Source organism: Chiloscyllium plagiosum, unplaced genomic scaffold, assembly GCF_037043375.1.
Source record: "Chiloscyllium plagiosum isolate Xiang-an unplaced genomic scaffold, Cpla_swu_hap1 HiC_scaffold_39, whole genome shotgun sequence".
NCBI lineage: Eukaryota > Metazoa > Chordata > Chondrichthyes > Orectolobiformes > Hemiscylliidae > Chiloscyllium > Chiloscyllium plagiosum.
Window position 1 is genome coordinate 42826997 of NW_028270177.1, and position 15768 is coordinate 42842764.

At 41.1% G+C, this 15768-nt stretch overlaps 1 protein-coding gene across 1 annotated transcript in view; it reads right to left on the minus strand.

Annotated features, from left to right (window-relative positions):
* Positions 1–5169: 5169 nt before the first annotated feature.
* LOC122541113 (zinc transporter ZIP1-like) overlaps positions 5170–15768 on the minus strand; it is a 51470-nt gene continuing 40871 nt past the window's right edge. Inside the window, exon 4 of the mRNA XM_087981225.1 lies at positions 5170–5847. Coding sequence (XP_087837351.1) covers positions 5170–5847 — 678 coding nt within the window. The remainder of the gene's footprint in view (positions 5848–15768) is intronic.

Here is a 15768-nt window from a genome sequence, read left to right on the forward strand (position 1 = left end):
GGTGCAGGTGAATCTGTGGCGGATATGGAAGTTTCCTTTGGGGCCTTGGAGAGAAGTGACGGGGGAGGTGTGGGCGCAAGTGTTGCACCTCCTGCGGTTGCAAGGGAAGGTGCCGGGAGTGGAGGTTGGGTCGGTGCGGGGTGTGGATCTGACAAGGGAGTTGCGGAGTGAGTGGTCTCTACGGAAAGCTGATAGGGGAGGGGAGGGAAATATATCCTTGGTGCTGGGGTCTGTTTGGAGGTGGCGGAAGTGACGGCGGATGATGCGCTGTACATGGAGATTGGTGGGGTGGTAGGTGAGGACCAGTGGGGTTCTGTCCTGGTGGCGGTTGGAGGGGCGGGGCTCAAGGGCGGAGGAGCGGGAAGTGGAGGAGATGCGGTGGAGGGCACCGTCGACCACGTCGGGGGGGAAATTGCGGTCCTTGAAGGAGGAGGCCATCTGGGTTGTACGTATTTTGAACTGGTCCTCCTGGGAGCAGATGCGGCGGAGACGAAGGAATTGGGAGAATGGGATGGCGTTTTTACAGGGGGCAGGATGGGAGGAGGTGTAGTCCAGGTAGCTGTGGGAGTCGGTTGGTTTGTAGTAGATGTCCGTGTTGATTCGGTCGCCTGAGATAGAAACAGAAAGGTCTAGGAAGGGGAGGGAGGAGTCCGAGACTGTCCAGGTGAATTTGAGGTCGGGGTGGAAGGTGTTAGTGTAGTGGATGAACTGTTCAACCTCCTCGTGGGAGCACGAGGTAGCGCCGATACAGTCATAAATGTAGCGAAGGAAAAGATGGGGGGTGGGGCCAGTGTAGTTGCGGAAGATGGATTGTTCCACATACCCTACGAAGAGGCAGGCATAGCTGGGGCCCATGCGGGTGCCCATGGATACTCCTTTTGTTTGGAGAAAGTGGGAGGATTGGAAAGAAAAGTTGTTCAGGGTGAGGACCAGTTCGGTCAGTCGAAGGAGGGTGTCGGTGGAAGGGTATTGGGTGGTACGGCGGGAAAGGAAGAAGCGGAGTGCTTTGAGTCCTTCGTGATGGGGGATGGAGGTGTACAGGGACTGGATGTCCATGGTGAAGATGAGGCGTTGGGGACCGGGGAAGCGGAAATCCTGGAGGTGGTGGAGGGCGTGGGTGGTGTCACGAACGTAGGTGGGGAGTTCTTGGACTAATGGGGACAGGACCGTGTCGAGGTATGCCGAAATGAGTTATCTGTAATAAAACAAAGGAGTACATGAATTCTTTGTTACTAAGATCGAGGATATCCATTTGTCCTCTCAGCAGTTTGATGCCCTCTCACCTTATTATCCATAAGACTCACTTCTTACTCTCACAACACTAATTCCCATTAAACTGGTAAACCATACTTAATCCCATGTTGAGTGATCTGTTAGCTCTTTCCTTTCTCAGATACTGTCATCCTCCTTTTAATATGCTGACATCTAATGACAAATGATGCAAAGTCAAGATAGAGTTGTGGGAAATGCAATACACTCGTGGGTATGGTTTAGAGCTCCCTGACCGTAGACATGCTGCAAAGTAACAAAAGAAGGTCAGGTAATAATGGTTTGAAAGTAAGGTACTGTAATACTTTTTATAGGTGTGATTTTATCCTACATTAGGTGTATGTAATTGCAACAGAACTTATTGTCCAATCCCTTTTCAATGAAGGCCAACATGCCATTTGACTTCCAGTTTCTTGCTGCAACAGTATGTTAACTTTTTTCCATTCATTCATTAATCTGCATCTCACTGGCTAGGCAAGTATTAATTGTCCAGAGGGCAATTAAGAGTCAACCACATTGCTGAGAGCCTTCAGTCACATGTTGGCCAAACCAGGTAATGATTACAAATTTCCTTCCCTGAAAGATTAGTGAACCCAGAGAGGCTTTTATAATGATTGACGATGTCTAGATGTTAATCATTAGACTAGCTTTTAATTTTTGAGTTCAAATTCCATCATCTACCATGGTGTGATTTGAACCCAAGCCCCCAGAACACAATGTGGGATTATGGATACTAGTCCTGTGGCATTAATAGGGTGACACCTTATTGAAAGCCTTTTGAAAATCCAAGTATCCTACATTTACTAGTTCCCTTTTATCTGGAAAATAAAGAGGCAGTTACTTTGTAAAACCATATTGATTTCAGTCACGAGATTTTCCAAGTGCATTAAGGTTCCTTTACTAATACATTTCAGCATTTCTGGAAGACTTCGGTCAGGCTAACAGATTTGTATAGGTCCATAATTGATAATATTTATTCAAATTTCAAACCTAACATCAATGTAGAAGATAAAATGTAGGGTTAGGGAACCAAGGTAAGTAGATGGATTAAGATACTGATTAGGCAGAATAGAACAAAATCAAAGAGCCTCCTGCTCTAGTGTATGAAAAGTGGACACTTTTTCATTTCTCATGTCATATTTTCCAGTAATGTTAAATGATGATTTTAGGTAAACACTACAATATAGACAAAAACTTTAGCACAAGTTGATTCCAATTCCTTGCCTCCGACCCAATTCTAGTTGAACTGGGAATCAAAGCATGCAGTGATCTAGATTCCACCCAATTTTCATGCACTAGGAATTGGTTGTTTGTTTTCATAGGGTAAAATGAATCTCTTAATAGCGTCAACAGAAATCCCTTTGGTGTATTGGCTTAAGTTTGCAGTTCACCACATGTGTCATGAAAACTGTGCTATCTAATACTCGCAGCTAAAATTCAGAAAAATTCAGACTTTGAAATCTCTAGGACAGAATTGGGAGTTTTGTTTTATTCAGAAAAGTATCATTTCACAACAGACCCCTTTTCATTACGACTCTCTTAATCCTGGACAGATCTATTTAGAGTGATAAATAACACAATGCTGAGACTTTACCAAATGCTTTATTTGTTCTTTTACATGTGATGTTATTGAATTTAAAAAAAAAGATCATTCAGCTCAAGTCTACACCATTCATCCAACTCAACCTGTTCCCACTTTTCTCCTCTTTTGATCCCTTTTACCCCAAGTGTTATATCCAACTTCTTCTTGAAATCTTACCTTTTTTTTGTCTTCAAATGTTTTCAGTGGCTGTGAATTCCACAAGCTTACCACTCTAGTGACTTACTCCATATCCTTTTTTTAGACTTACCATGCTCTTCAGCTGCTCACTCAAATTTGGCAGAATATTTCTGTGAATGTGTGAAAGTTACTACAGTTTGCAATGGGACCACCAACTATAATTGCAGAAATATTTGGAACATGTTCAAACTTATCACATGTTTATCTAAATAAGGGGACAATTTGAATTTTGGTATAAAGTTGCAGGCTGAGAATTGAAGGGAGGGAAGAGGTTATCATCCAGGTATCAAATTAGAATGGAAGAACAGACCCGATCAGTAAGATGGTAGTGCAATTAGTTACAAGATAAGATCCTGAACCATGTTTATCAATAAAAGCACTCAACAGAACATACGCATAAGAATAAGACCCAACAAAATTAAAATTATGCCAATTTAACTCACCTGACCTTTTTTTAAAAAAAAAGAATGATTTGGATAAGTGGGCAAATGTACACCAGTATTGTGGCTAAAAAATGTGAGGTTAACAAAAACAGGAAGGCCGATTATCCAAATAGCAGATTGAGAAAGAGGGAGATATGACACTTTTGTGTCCTTGTACGCTAGTCGCTAATATAGGTTCAGCAGGTAGTGAAGGAGGCAACTGGTTAGGTTAGCTTTCACAGTAAGATAATTTGAGTAAAAGGAATAAGGATGTCTTGCTACAGTTGCCTTGGCAAGATGACACCAATTTTGGACTTTTTTTGAGGAAAAAAAATGTTCAGGCTACGGATGGAATGCAACAAAGGTTTACCAGACTGATTCCAGGGATGGCAAGTAGGACTATGAATAAAGTCAGGACTATATTCAGTGGAGTTAAGAATGAATGAGAGGGTCTAACATTCTAATAGAACTAGACAGAGTAAACACAAGAATATTTCCGATGACCAAGGATTCCAGAACCAGGAGCTGACAGTCTCAGGTGCAGGGTAGGCAATTTAGGACTGGAGATGAGCTTAAAAATTGTTCACTCAGTAGTAGGTCTGTGGAATTCTCTGCCACAAAGTTGTTGAGGCCAAAATATTTATTTTTAAAATGAGTTTGATCACTTTAACCTGAAGGAGTGTATCAAGGGAATGGGGAGAACTGGGTGATCAAATTAAATGGTAGAGGTGGATGAAGGACTGAATGACCTACCCCTGCTCTTTTCTGTTAATGCTTTTGAAATCATTGAAAATAAATGTTAAAATTTGTTTTTCTCCCCCCACTAAGTTTCACTCATTATACAATTCTAGAAACAAAATCACTTGGGAGAAATTGCTGCTTATTGTTTCCTTATAATATTTCATTCTTGCCTCATTACAGAAGTTATTCAGATACAGACATACAGATTTACATCAGAATGCACAAACTGAATAAAAAATCTCAAATCAGTGGAAGCAAATTATCAAAACTAGATATTAAAAAAAGTATCAATATACATAGCAAGTGACCTGATAATCTGATAATCTGATGGCCAAGGCAGAAGTGTCAAATGATGCATTGGATCTCATTGAAAGTTGCAGTCAGGGCAGCAGTCTCTAATGCACTGAAGTATCAGCCCAAATGTTATGCTCAAGTCTCAGGAGTGGGACTTGATACCCAAAGCTACTTCGATTAAAAAGTGAAAAAAAGGCAGCAGTTTTGCTTGTAGATGAATACAAGATGGAGTAGTCAAGAATTGGTGATGATTTGTCAATATACTTGGACTTTTAATTTAAGTTCAATGGAATACAAATGTAGAGATTATTTATCTAAATAATATTTTGAATTATGAACACTGCTGCAAAATGATCCTGGCTGTAAAATGTAATTTCATGGCAGCAGGGTTTGGGGCAAACTATGCTGCCATGATTCATTGCGTGTCTTATGTTAGATGGTAAGAATTGGAAAATGTGGTGGTTGGGGATTCTGTACTTCATTCCTGATTAGCATATCTGCAACAAACCTGCCACAGGTGTACTTCAAATGCCAGGCAACTTAAAGACAAATGGCTTATATTGAGAGCAAAGAGAAAAATATAAATTTGGATGATGATAGATTAGCTAAGAATTAACAAATTTATCAATAGTTAAAATTAAAACCCTTCATGTTTGAACACTTCTAAAGTATAAAGGACAACATGGTTATTGTAGAGAAACCAAATATAATGCCCAGGAGCTTCAACAGTTGCTTATCAGTGGAATTTAGTTCGTGAGGTAAAATCTCTAAAAAGGTAACATAAATAAACGTCCCTGTAGTGATTCCTTCAAGGAGACTCTGTGCCATATCACTGTAGGTTGATTTCATTTGTGTGATTATAATGCCAATCACAATTCCCAAAGGAGACATTACTGCAAATATTATAACATACAGTACCACACGGCCTTGTGGCATATTGCTCTGTACAAGTTTCAGAGACAAGCTGAAAACAATTAAACTTTTATGAATTAAAATGGCAGCAAAAACCTGAAAAACCTTTGACTCTGACTGTTGTAGACCAATGGGCAATCCTTCAAATATTGAGTGTAAGGACAGAGAAAGGAAAAGGATAAAAGAACGAAAAGCAGGATGGGCATTAACAAGGTGAACATGGTGATCTGTTGTTTCTACACTGTTGCTGTTTATCTGTACATGGTGGCTGATGTCATCATTGCAATGGAATGTTGTTGGAGTACGGTGTGCAAGAATGGAGGTGGTCTCATGAAAATGGTCACTATGGCACTGCAGAATTATTCGCTCGATGCTGAGAACCAGGAAGAATCCAACTGCTACGACAAACTCTGGAATTGGAAAGTTCGTCTGCAAATATACAAACAAGCTGCTGTGAAGGGTTTTAGTATTGATATAATGTAGCTTTTAAGATTCTAGAAGCTTTAGAAAGCAAATTAGCTGGGATACTCACTTTTGTTTATGTTTCAAAATGAACTGAAATTCAAGCATTCTAATTGTCCTGAGGTACTGAATTTCAAAAACTGCTAATTGAAAACATCTTTCCTCATTATAAAGGAGGTTGACCTTTCAAAACCAAAACTTTCACCCAAACACACCTCACCCGTGATAAAGGAGTGTGAAAAATGACGTAACCTGCTTTTCAGCAACTTCCAACGATTAAAAATAAATCTCTTGACACTCACTTTAAAAGCAAAAAAGTAACAAATTTATCAAATTCTCAAATGAACAAATTAAAACAGAATAAACCCCTAACTAATCCCAAGTAAAACAAAATTCTACTGGTATGCTTTTCCAATAAATACAAGTCTAACAAAAAAAAATTGGAATTTAGTCTCAAAATTGCAGCCAGTTTTCATGTCTTTTGGAATGCTCTGGCCTTCTCAATCAATTCTGCCAGGAGTATTTACTAGTTGCAATGTTGGTATTGTTATTTAAGATGGTGCTTTAAGACAGAGGAGGCTGTGAGAGCCAGCAATTCGAGAGCTGAGGGCCATTAGCTTTGGCAGATGGCAACTAGCTCTGGAGTGTTTGTCCAACTGTCCCTTTCTTTTTATACCCATGATGACATATCAATATTTCTTGCATTAGGATTGGTCCTATATTGTCAAAACCTTCAATAGTTTTTTTTTGGTGCTCTGTTACTTGCATACAGTCAAGTTGCTGCTCACAGACATCCATTTTAAAACTTTAAATCACTGAAAAAGCAGATGATCTTTTAAAGAGACCACACAACCACTTTACAAACAAATTTTAACTTACTGCCTCCTAAATCTATAAGTACTCTACCTAATTTCACAATACCTCCCACCCTTAAGAGAAAAAGGACCATTATGAAAAGATGGCTTCATTTCTAAAAACAATCTTAACTCCATTAATATTATGAGCTATGAATCTAGTAATCTAGATTTACTAATTTTATATATTTTTTATATACAAACACTTTCTATCTTAAGCATTTTTCTTTTAAACTTGCAATAATGCATCCACAATATTTTCACAACCTGCAACACATGCAATCTGTACATTAAATGCTTTAACATGAGACTCCAACAATAATCTGGGTGTTCTTGTCCTTAAATCTTTCCAGAAACAAAGAATTGTGATTGGTACACACAATCGTCTTATGCATTGTATGCAACTGTAAAAACCAGCTGCTTAATTTAAAACTAGCAACACAAGATTTATCCTGTGCAGTAATCAGTGAAAACTCCAGATTTTCCAGAAAATCTAGAACTTAGTTAATTATTGTTATATTTTAAGAAACAAACAACTATTTACAACTCCTTCCTCTAACCTATCTTTTACTTTGTCTTCTATAATGGTCATTTGATAAAACTCCCGATTAAGGTTTATTGAAAACTTCAAAACCAGCCAGTGGTTGAATCTTCTTTATTTTCCTCTGTAGAGTTGCTCTCCAGGTCAGTGTTGATGTTTTTCTGTGCAAACTCCTCCAGACAGGTACCTCTCAATTCTGACTAACAGCCTACATCTGTTGGTCTTTTGGTAGTTCTCTCCCAACTGTTCAATTTTTCCCAGTCTTATACCCCCAAAGCTTCGGATTGTATCATTGGCTTTTAATATTGTCAATATACTAAATTCAAACTTGATTGGAGTTTGGCCCAATTCAAATTATTTATTGTCTATAAGCAACCAGCTACCCTAGCTGCTGGACCACATGTTACATTGTGCCTTATTCAGAACGCTTGGTGCTGTCAGGTAGTTCTGCTAGTTTTTTTTTACTCTTAAAAAGGTACAGTACACCACATGTTTAGATTAGATTAGATTAGATTACTTACAGTGTGGAAACAGGCCCTTCGGCCCAAAAAGTCCACACTGACCCTCCGAAGAGCAACCCACCCAGACCCATTCCCCTACATTTAACCCTTTACCTAACACTACGGGCAATTTAGCATGGTCAATTCACCTAACCTGCACATTTTTGGACTGTGGGAGGAAACCGGAGCACCCAGAAGAAACCCACGGGGAGAATGTGCAAACTCCACATAGGCAGTTGCCTGAGGCAGGAATTGAACCTGGGTCTCTGGCGCTGTGAGGCAGCAGTGCTAACTACTATGCCTCCGTGCCACTCCTTGTCTTCATAATATAATGTAAACATTAAAATATTGTAAGGCCATGATCAAACTTACTAATTATTTTCCAATACTGGAATTTATTTTCTGGTGGTAGAGTTTTTAAAAAATAATAATTGGTTTTTCAATTCCATAATCATCTTCCTGAAACAGTTTCAGCACCTACGTCGCTTGCATTGATGGCAACTTCGAAGACTTTCAAAAACATCGACACTGCTAAACCTGGAGTGGTGGTTAACTCTGCTTTTAAAATTCTCAAGTGCCTTCTGGCATTGTTCTATCCACCAATTTATATTAAAACAAATCTTTTACAGGGTCACTACACTAATGTTTGGTACAAATTTCCTGTAGAATTCATGCAATCCTAAAAATCATAGCACTTCCTTCTTAAAGGATGGTTCTGGAAATTCCTCAACTGCCTTAGTCTTCACATTCCTCAGTGTCATCCACCTATTTCTGATGTGCCCGAAGAATATCACTTCTGCCATTGCAAACCCTTGTTTTTGCCGAAGAATTAAATTGAGAAGTTGTCAGGTGAATTCGTAGTTTCAAAGAGCCCTGCCAAAACGCTGTGTGATATTTCCACAAATGGCTAAAGATCACCAAGATATCTAGGTAGATGGCACAATTAGTCAATCCTGCAACTCTCTTCATAAACCTTTGAAAAGTGGCTAATGCGTTCTTCATTCCAAATTGATTTGGATTACAAAAGCAGAAATATTTGTTATCTCCATGACTTGCCAGTATCAGTGAAGTAAGTACAATTTTGTGATGCAAATGGCTTGTCCTACTTTCCCCACACAATCCCCAGCCTTGGAATTGGGCAGGAATCACTTTTGGCCAGTGTTGACCTTCCAATAATCTATGCAGAATTAATGAGTACCATCAGGTCTGGGAACCAACACCATTGGTGAGCTTCACTCACTTTGTCTCATCTCTATGATGTCTTCTTGGAGCATTGCTTCCATTTTCTTCTGAACCTGTACTGCTTTGAGGGGATTAAGCCTGTGGGTGTGTTGTTTTATCAGAACAGCATTCCCTTTGTCCTTCCCATTCTATTTCCACATAGGTCCTGCTAGCACTGCAAGAAGTGTTTCAATTCAGCTCTGTTCCTGAGACAAATAACTCACTACCCTATCCCATTCCTTAAGCACCTCCTCATCAGTCAATTTATTCTGAGGTATATCAAAATCCAAATCATCTGAATTTGATTCCTCACTGAGTGGCAGTAATACCCATTTCTCTGGTTCCCTTTCACTGTCATAATAATGTTTCAGGATGTTCACATGACATACTCGATAAGACTGTTTTCCTATGTGGTATCTTTACCAGATAATTCATCTAACATAACTTCAATTTGATAGGGATCACTAAACCCTGCTTTGAAGGGATCTCCTACCACTGGTAGCAGCACCAATACTTTATCCCCATGGGAAAACTTACAAATTTTAGATTCCTTATCTGCTCCTTGCTTCATGTTGTCTAGCTAATTCACTGTTTAATCTTTCTCACACTTCAGATACATAATCCAACTGTGAGATTTCCAAATTCCGACCAATCAATTTGTCTTTAATTTTCAAGATTAGATTAGATTCCCAGTATGGAAACAGGTTCTTCAAGTCCACACCAACCCTCTGTGTCTGAGTATCAATTCAAGTGGAGTAAACAGAGTCGATTTATTTGCAGCATCGCTAACAGCAAATATAGATTGGTTGCCTTGATTCCATCATTTGGGTGATCCTAGCAATAAGCCCTCAACATTATCTTGAGGGTCTGATGCCACCTTTCTAATGCTCCCTGGGATTCAGGATGGTACACACTTGATTTTAAAAAAAAACTGTTTGATGCCTGAACTTTACATGGCCTCCTTAAATAATTTGGGAGTAAAACTGGAACTTTGGTCTGACTGAATCTTCTTGGGTAGTCTGTAACAAATAAAGAAAGCAACTCCTCCACAAGCTTTTTTTCCCCCTTGACATTCTGGAATTACCTCTGGAAACCTGGTGTATATCCATTACTGGTTCACACTTTTGGTTTTAGGAAGGGGACCTACACAATTAATTATAATCTGTATTTAAAAAGTTCTTCAAATGCAGGAATTGACATTAAAGGCATTGGTTCTGTCACCGCCTGTGGCTTTCCCACCATCTAACATGTAGGACAGGTACAGCAAAAATTCAACCACATCTTTATGTAATCCAGGCCAATAAAAATGCTTGTGTATCTTAACCAGAGTCTCCCTGACTCCTAGATGACTTCCTACAGATAATTTGTCCGTTACCCACAATACTTCCTGTCTATATTCTACCAGCAACTCAATCTGGTGAACTTCTGTCCATTTTTCATCTGCACTAAACTGCCAAGGTCTCCATTCATGTTGCTTGTCGTCTGCGTGTGTGGCTACTAGGGATAGCTGGTCGTGTCGTTTCGTGGCTAGTTGATGTTCGTGGATGCGGATCGTTAGCTGTCTTCCTGTTTGTCCTTTTGTGCAGTCCTTGCATGGGATTTTGTACACTACATTAGTAAAACCCAGCATGAGCAAAACTAATTTTGCTCAAAACTACACACGCAGACGACAAGCAACATGAATTTGACTGGGACAACACTACCATTATAGGGCAAGCGAAACAAAGAACAGCCAGGGAATTCCTAGAAGCTTGGCACTCATCCACAAACTCCATCAACAAACACATAGACCTGGATCCAATATACCGGCCACTACAGCGGACAGCTGAAACTGACAACCGGAAGCGGCAGGGACAGGCCACTATAAATGCCGGAGGAAACACCACAGAAGCGCTTCACAGGAGGCTCCCAAGCACTGAGGATGTCACCTAGACAAGGGACGAAATGTTTGCAACAAAAACTTCCAGCTCGGCGAACAGAACCACAGCAACGAGCACCCGAGCTACAAATCTTCTCACAAACTTTGAGTACTTCAGGGGGTTTAAAATAGTTTGGCAGGGGGATGGGAACCAGCACTACAGGGCACAAAGAATGGTGAGTCTGTCAGGAAGGATATACAGTTGATAGGGCAAAGGGATCGGTTAAAGTGTATCTGTTTCAATGCAAGCAGAGTCAGAAATGAATGATTAACTTACAGCATGGATCAGTAATTTGAACTATGATGTTATGGCCATAACAGAGATGTGGATTTCACAGGGGCAGGTACAGTTGCTGGATGTTCCAGGGTTTAGATCTTTTAAAACACCGGGAGCCGGGAGGTAGTAGCATTGTTTGAGAGTGCATCACAGCTGCAGAAAAGGTGGTGGTTGAGGAGGGTTTGTCTACTGAGTCAGTATGGCTGGAAGTCAGTAACAGGAAAACAGTCACTTTATTGGGTGCTTTCGAAAGAACTCTCCCCCACCTCCCCCCCAATAGCAACAGAGAGATGGAAGAACAGATTGGACAGCAGATCTTGGAAAGGTGCAGATGTAATAGAGTTGTTGTTATGGGTGTCTTCAACTTCTGTAATATTACTTGGATCCTCCTTAGTGCAGATAGTCTGGATGGAGCAGATTTTGTCAGGTGTTCAGGAAGGATTCCTGACTCAATACATAGATAGGCTGATTTGGTCGCAATTTAGTTTTTGGTCTAGGCAATGAGCCAGACCAGGTGTGAGATCTCTCAGTGGGACAGCAATTCGGTGACAGTGACCACAACTGCCTCACCTTTACCATAGTGACAGAGGGTGATAGGAATAAACAGTATGGGAAGGTATTTAATTGAGGGAGGGGAGGGAAAATTATACTGCTATTAGACAGGAGCTGTGGAGTATAACTTGGGAACAATTATTATACAGGAAATGCAGAAAAATGTGGAGGCTATTTAAGGTGCATTGATAGTGAGTCTTGGATAACTTTGTCCCACTGAGACAGGCAAGGAATGGTAAAGTGGAAGGAGCCTTGGATGACAAGAAGAGCTAGTTGTCAAGAGGAAGAAGGAAGCTTAAGAATGAGGAAGTAAGGATCTACCATACCTTTAGAGGCTTAACAGGGTAGCTAGGAACAAAGTCAAAAATGGACTGAGCACTAGGAGGGAGCAGGAAAAGCCTTGGCGAGAAGGATTAGGGAAAACCCAAAAGACATTCTAACGCATATGTGACAAATAAGATAATGATCAGGGATAATGGAAGGAACTTGTGCCTGGAGTTTGAAGAGGTAGGGGAGGCCCTAAATGAGTTTTTTTTCTTTGGTATTCACGAGAGAGGGGGATCTTGCTGATAGTGAGAACACCATGGATAAGGTTAACAGGCTTGAATATTAAGTGGACATGCTGAACGTTCGGCGAAGCATCAAATAGATAAGTCCCCAGGATGGTTATCCACTTTGGTGGCAAGAATAGGAAGGCAGATTATTACCTCAATGGAATCAATTTAGGTAAAGGGGCAGTACAGAGAGATCTGGGTGTTCTTGTACACCAGTCAATGAAGGCAAGCATGCAGATACAGCAGGTAGTGAAGAAAGCTAATAGCATGCTGGCCTTCATAACAAGAGGAATTGAGTATAGAAGCAAAGAGGTGTTTCTGCAGCTGTACAGGGCCCTGGTGAGACCACACCTGGAGTACTGTGTGCAGTTCTGGTCTCCAAATTTAAGGAAAGACATTCTGGCTATTGAGGAAGTGCAGCATAGGTTCACGAGGTCAATTCCTGGAATGGTGGGATTACCTTACACTGAAAGACTGAAGCGACTGGGCTTGTATACCCTTGAGTTTAGAAGACTGAGAGGGAATCTGATTGAGACATATAAGATTATGAAAGGATTGGACACTCTGGCAGCTGATGGGTGAGTGCTGAACCAGAGGACACAGCTTAAAAATACGGGGTAGACCATTTAGGACAGAGATGAGGAGAAACTTCTTCACCCAGAGAGTGGTGGCTGTGTGGAATGCTCTGCCCCAGAGGGCAGTGGAGGCCCAGTCTCTGGATTCATTTAAGAAAGAGTTGGATAGAGCTCTCAAAGATAGTGGAATCAAGGGTTATGGAGGTAAGGCAGGAAGAGAATACTTATTAGGAATGATCAGCCATGATAGTGGGCGGCACGGTGGCACAGTGGTTAGCACTGCTGCCTCACAGCGCCAGAGACCCGGGTTCAATTCCTGCCTCAGGCGACTGATTGTGTGGAGTTTGCATGTTCTCCCCGTGTCTGCGTGGGTTTCCTCCGGGTGCTCCGGTTTCCTCCCACAGTCCAAAGATGGGCAGGGTCAGGTGAATTGGCCATACTAAATTGCCCGTAGTGTTAGGTAAGGGGTAAATGTAGGGGTATGGTTGGGTTGCGCTTCGGCGGGTCGGTGTGGACTTGTTGGGCCGAAGGGCCTGTTTCCACACTGTAATCTAATCTAATCTAAATCTAAATCATATTGAATGGCGGTGCAGGCTCGAAGGGCTGAATGGCCTACTCCTGCATTTATTGTCTATTGACTGGAGCAGATATGTCCAAGGTTACTACAGGAAGCAAGGAATGAGATTGCTGTGCCTCTGGCAATGATCTTTGCATCCACACTCTCCATGGGAATAGTACCCAATGATGATTTGAGGGAGATGAATGTTGTTCCTCTATTCAAGAAAGGCAATAAGGAAATCCCTGGGAAATACAGACCAGTCAGTCTTATATTTGTGGTAAGCAAGGTACTGGAAAGGATTTGAAGATAAGATTTGACTGTTCGGAAAAAGTTTGATTAAAGATGGTCAGCATTGCTTTGGAGGGAGCAGGTCATGCCTCACAAGCCTTGAGTTCTTTGAGGGCGTGACAAGACCAGTAGACGAAGGTCAAGTAGTGGGATGTGGTGTACATGGATTTCAGTAAGGCATTTGATAAGGTTTCCCACGGTAGGCTCATTCAGAGGTTTGGAGGTATGTGATACAGGGAAGTTTGGCTGTCTGGATACAGAATTAGCTGGCTGAAAGACAACAGCGAGTGGTAGTGGATGGGCTGTATTCTGCACTCTTTGTAATTTTTATAAATGACTTGGATGAAGAAGTGGAAGTATGAGTTAGTAAGTTTGATGACACACAGGTTGGTGGGTTGTAGTTAGTGTAGAGGGCTGTTGTAGGCTACAACATGACTGACAGGATGCAGAGCTGGGCGGAGAAGTGGCAGATGGAGTTCAACCTGGATAAATGCGAAGTGATTCATTTTGGAAGGCTGAATTTGAATGCTGGATACAGGGTTAAAGACAGGATTCTTTTTAGTGTGCAGGAACAGTGGGATCTTGGGGTCCACATACATAAATCCCTCAAAGTTGCCCCCCCCCCAAAGTTGATAGGATTGTTAAGAAAGCATATGGTGTTTCGGCTTGGTATTGAGTTTAAGAGCGGTGAGGTTTTGCTACAGCTTTATAAAACCCTGGTTAGACCACAATGGAATATTATGTCCAGTTCTGGTCGCCTCATGTAAGGAAGGGTGTAGATGTGTTAGACAAGGTACAGAGGGGATTTACCAGTATGCTGGATTGGAGGGCTTGTCTTATGAAGAGAGGTTGATTGAGCTTGCACTTTTCACACTGGAGAGAAGAAAGAGAGGTGACTTGATAGAGGGGTACAAGGTAATGAGAGGCATAAATAGAGTAGGTAGCCAGAGACTTTTCTCCAGACCAGAAATGGCAGTCACAAGGGGTCATACTTTTAAGGCATTTGGAGGAAGATAGAAGGGAGGTATCAGAGGTAGATTATTTATACAGAGAGTGGTGGGTGTGTGGAACGCAATCTGGAGTGGTAGTAGAGTCAGAGACATTAAGGGCATTTAAGCAACTGCTGGACAAGTACCTGTATAGCAATAAACTGAGGTGTGTGTAGGTTAGGTTGATCTTAGATCAAGATAAATGCTCAGAACAACATAGTGGGCCCCAAGTGTATGCTCTACATTCATCAAGTGTTTGCTCTACATTCATCAAGTGTTTTTAAAGCAGTAAAATGTGCAATTTTCTGGGTTTGTAGATTGTTCAGGTACAAAGATGGTTTTTCATAAAGTGACATGCCATTCCTGTCAGTTGTGGGAGATTAAGGAGAATTTCAGTGTTACTGAAAATAATGTCTGTAGCAAGTGTGTTTGGTTGCAAGTCTAATTGGATTGCTTGGAGAGGCAGGTTGTGCAGAAGACTACTGTGGCTATCCCTAACCCAAACAAGCATGCTGTTCTAGAAAATATAGGGGTGATGGACTCAGGGGAATGTAGCACTGACAGCCAAGTTTCTGGTTCTACTGGTCCGTAGCAAGGGGTATGTCAGTTTCCAAATGATCAATTACACGCCACAGTTAGTTCCGCTATAACACCACAGTTAGTTCAGATATAACGCCACAGTTACATTTCCATGCAATCTCATGCTATAGAAAACCACACTATGGGAAACTGCTATGGAAAATCATGTTGCAGAAGATCACCAGACCAATTTAGTAAAACGTTTCCATTATTTAAACATAATTTAATCCATAAAAGTGTCCATAATTCAATCGTATTATAATCAATTTGCATTGACAAATACATGTTATACCCAAATACACTATAGGGGAGTCTCTAGTCAGAGACACAGATGCACTTTTCTGTGGCTGACAACAAGATATCAGAATGGTGTGTTGCCTCCCTGGTATCAGGATCAGAAATGTTTGGGGGGTGCAGAATACTCTTAAAAAGGGCAGGTCTCTGTTGACATTGGAACCAATGACATTAGAAGAGAAAAGGA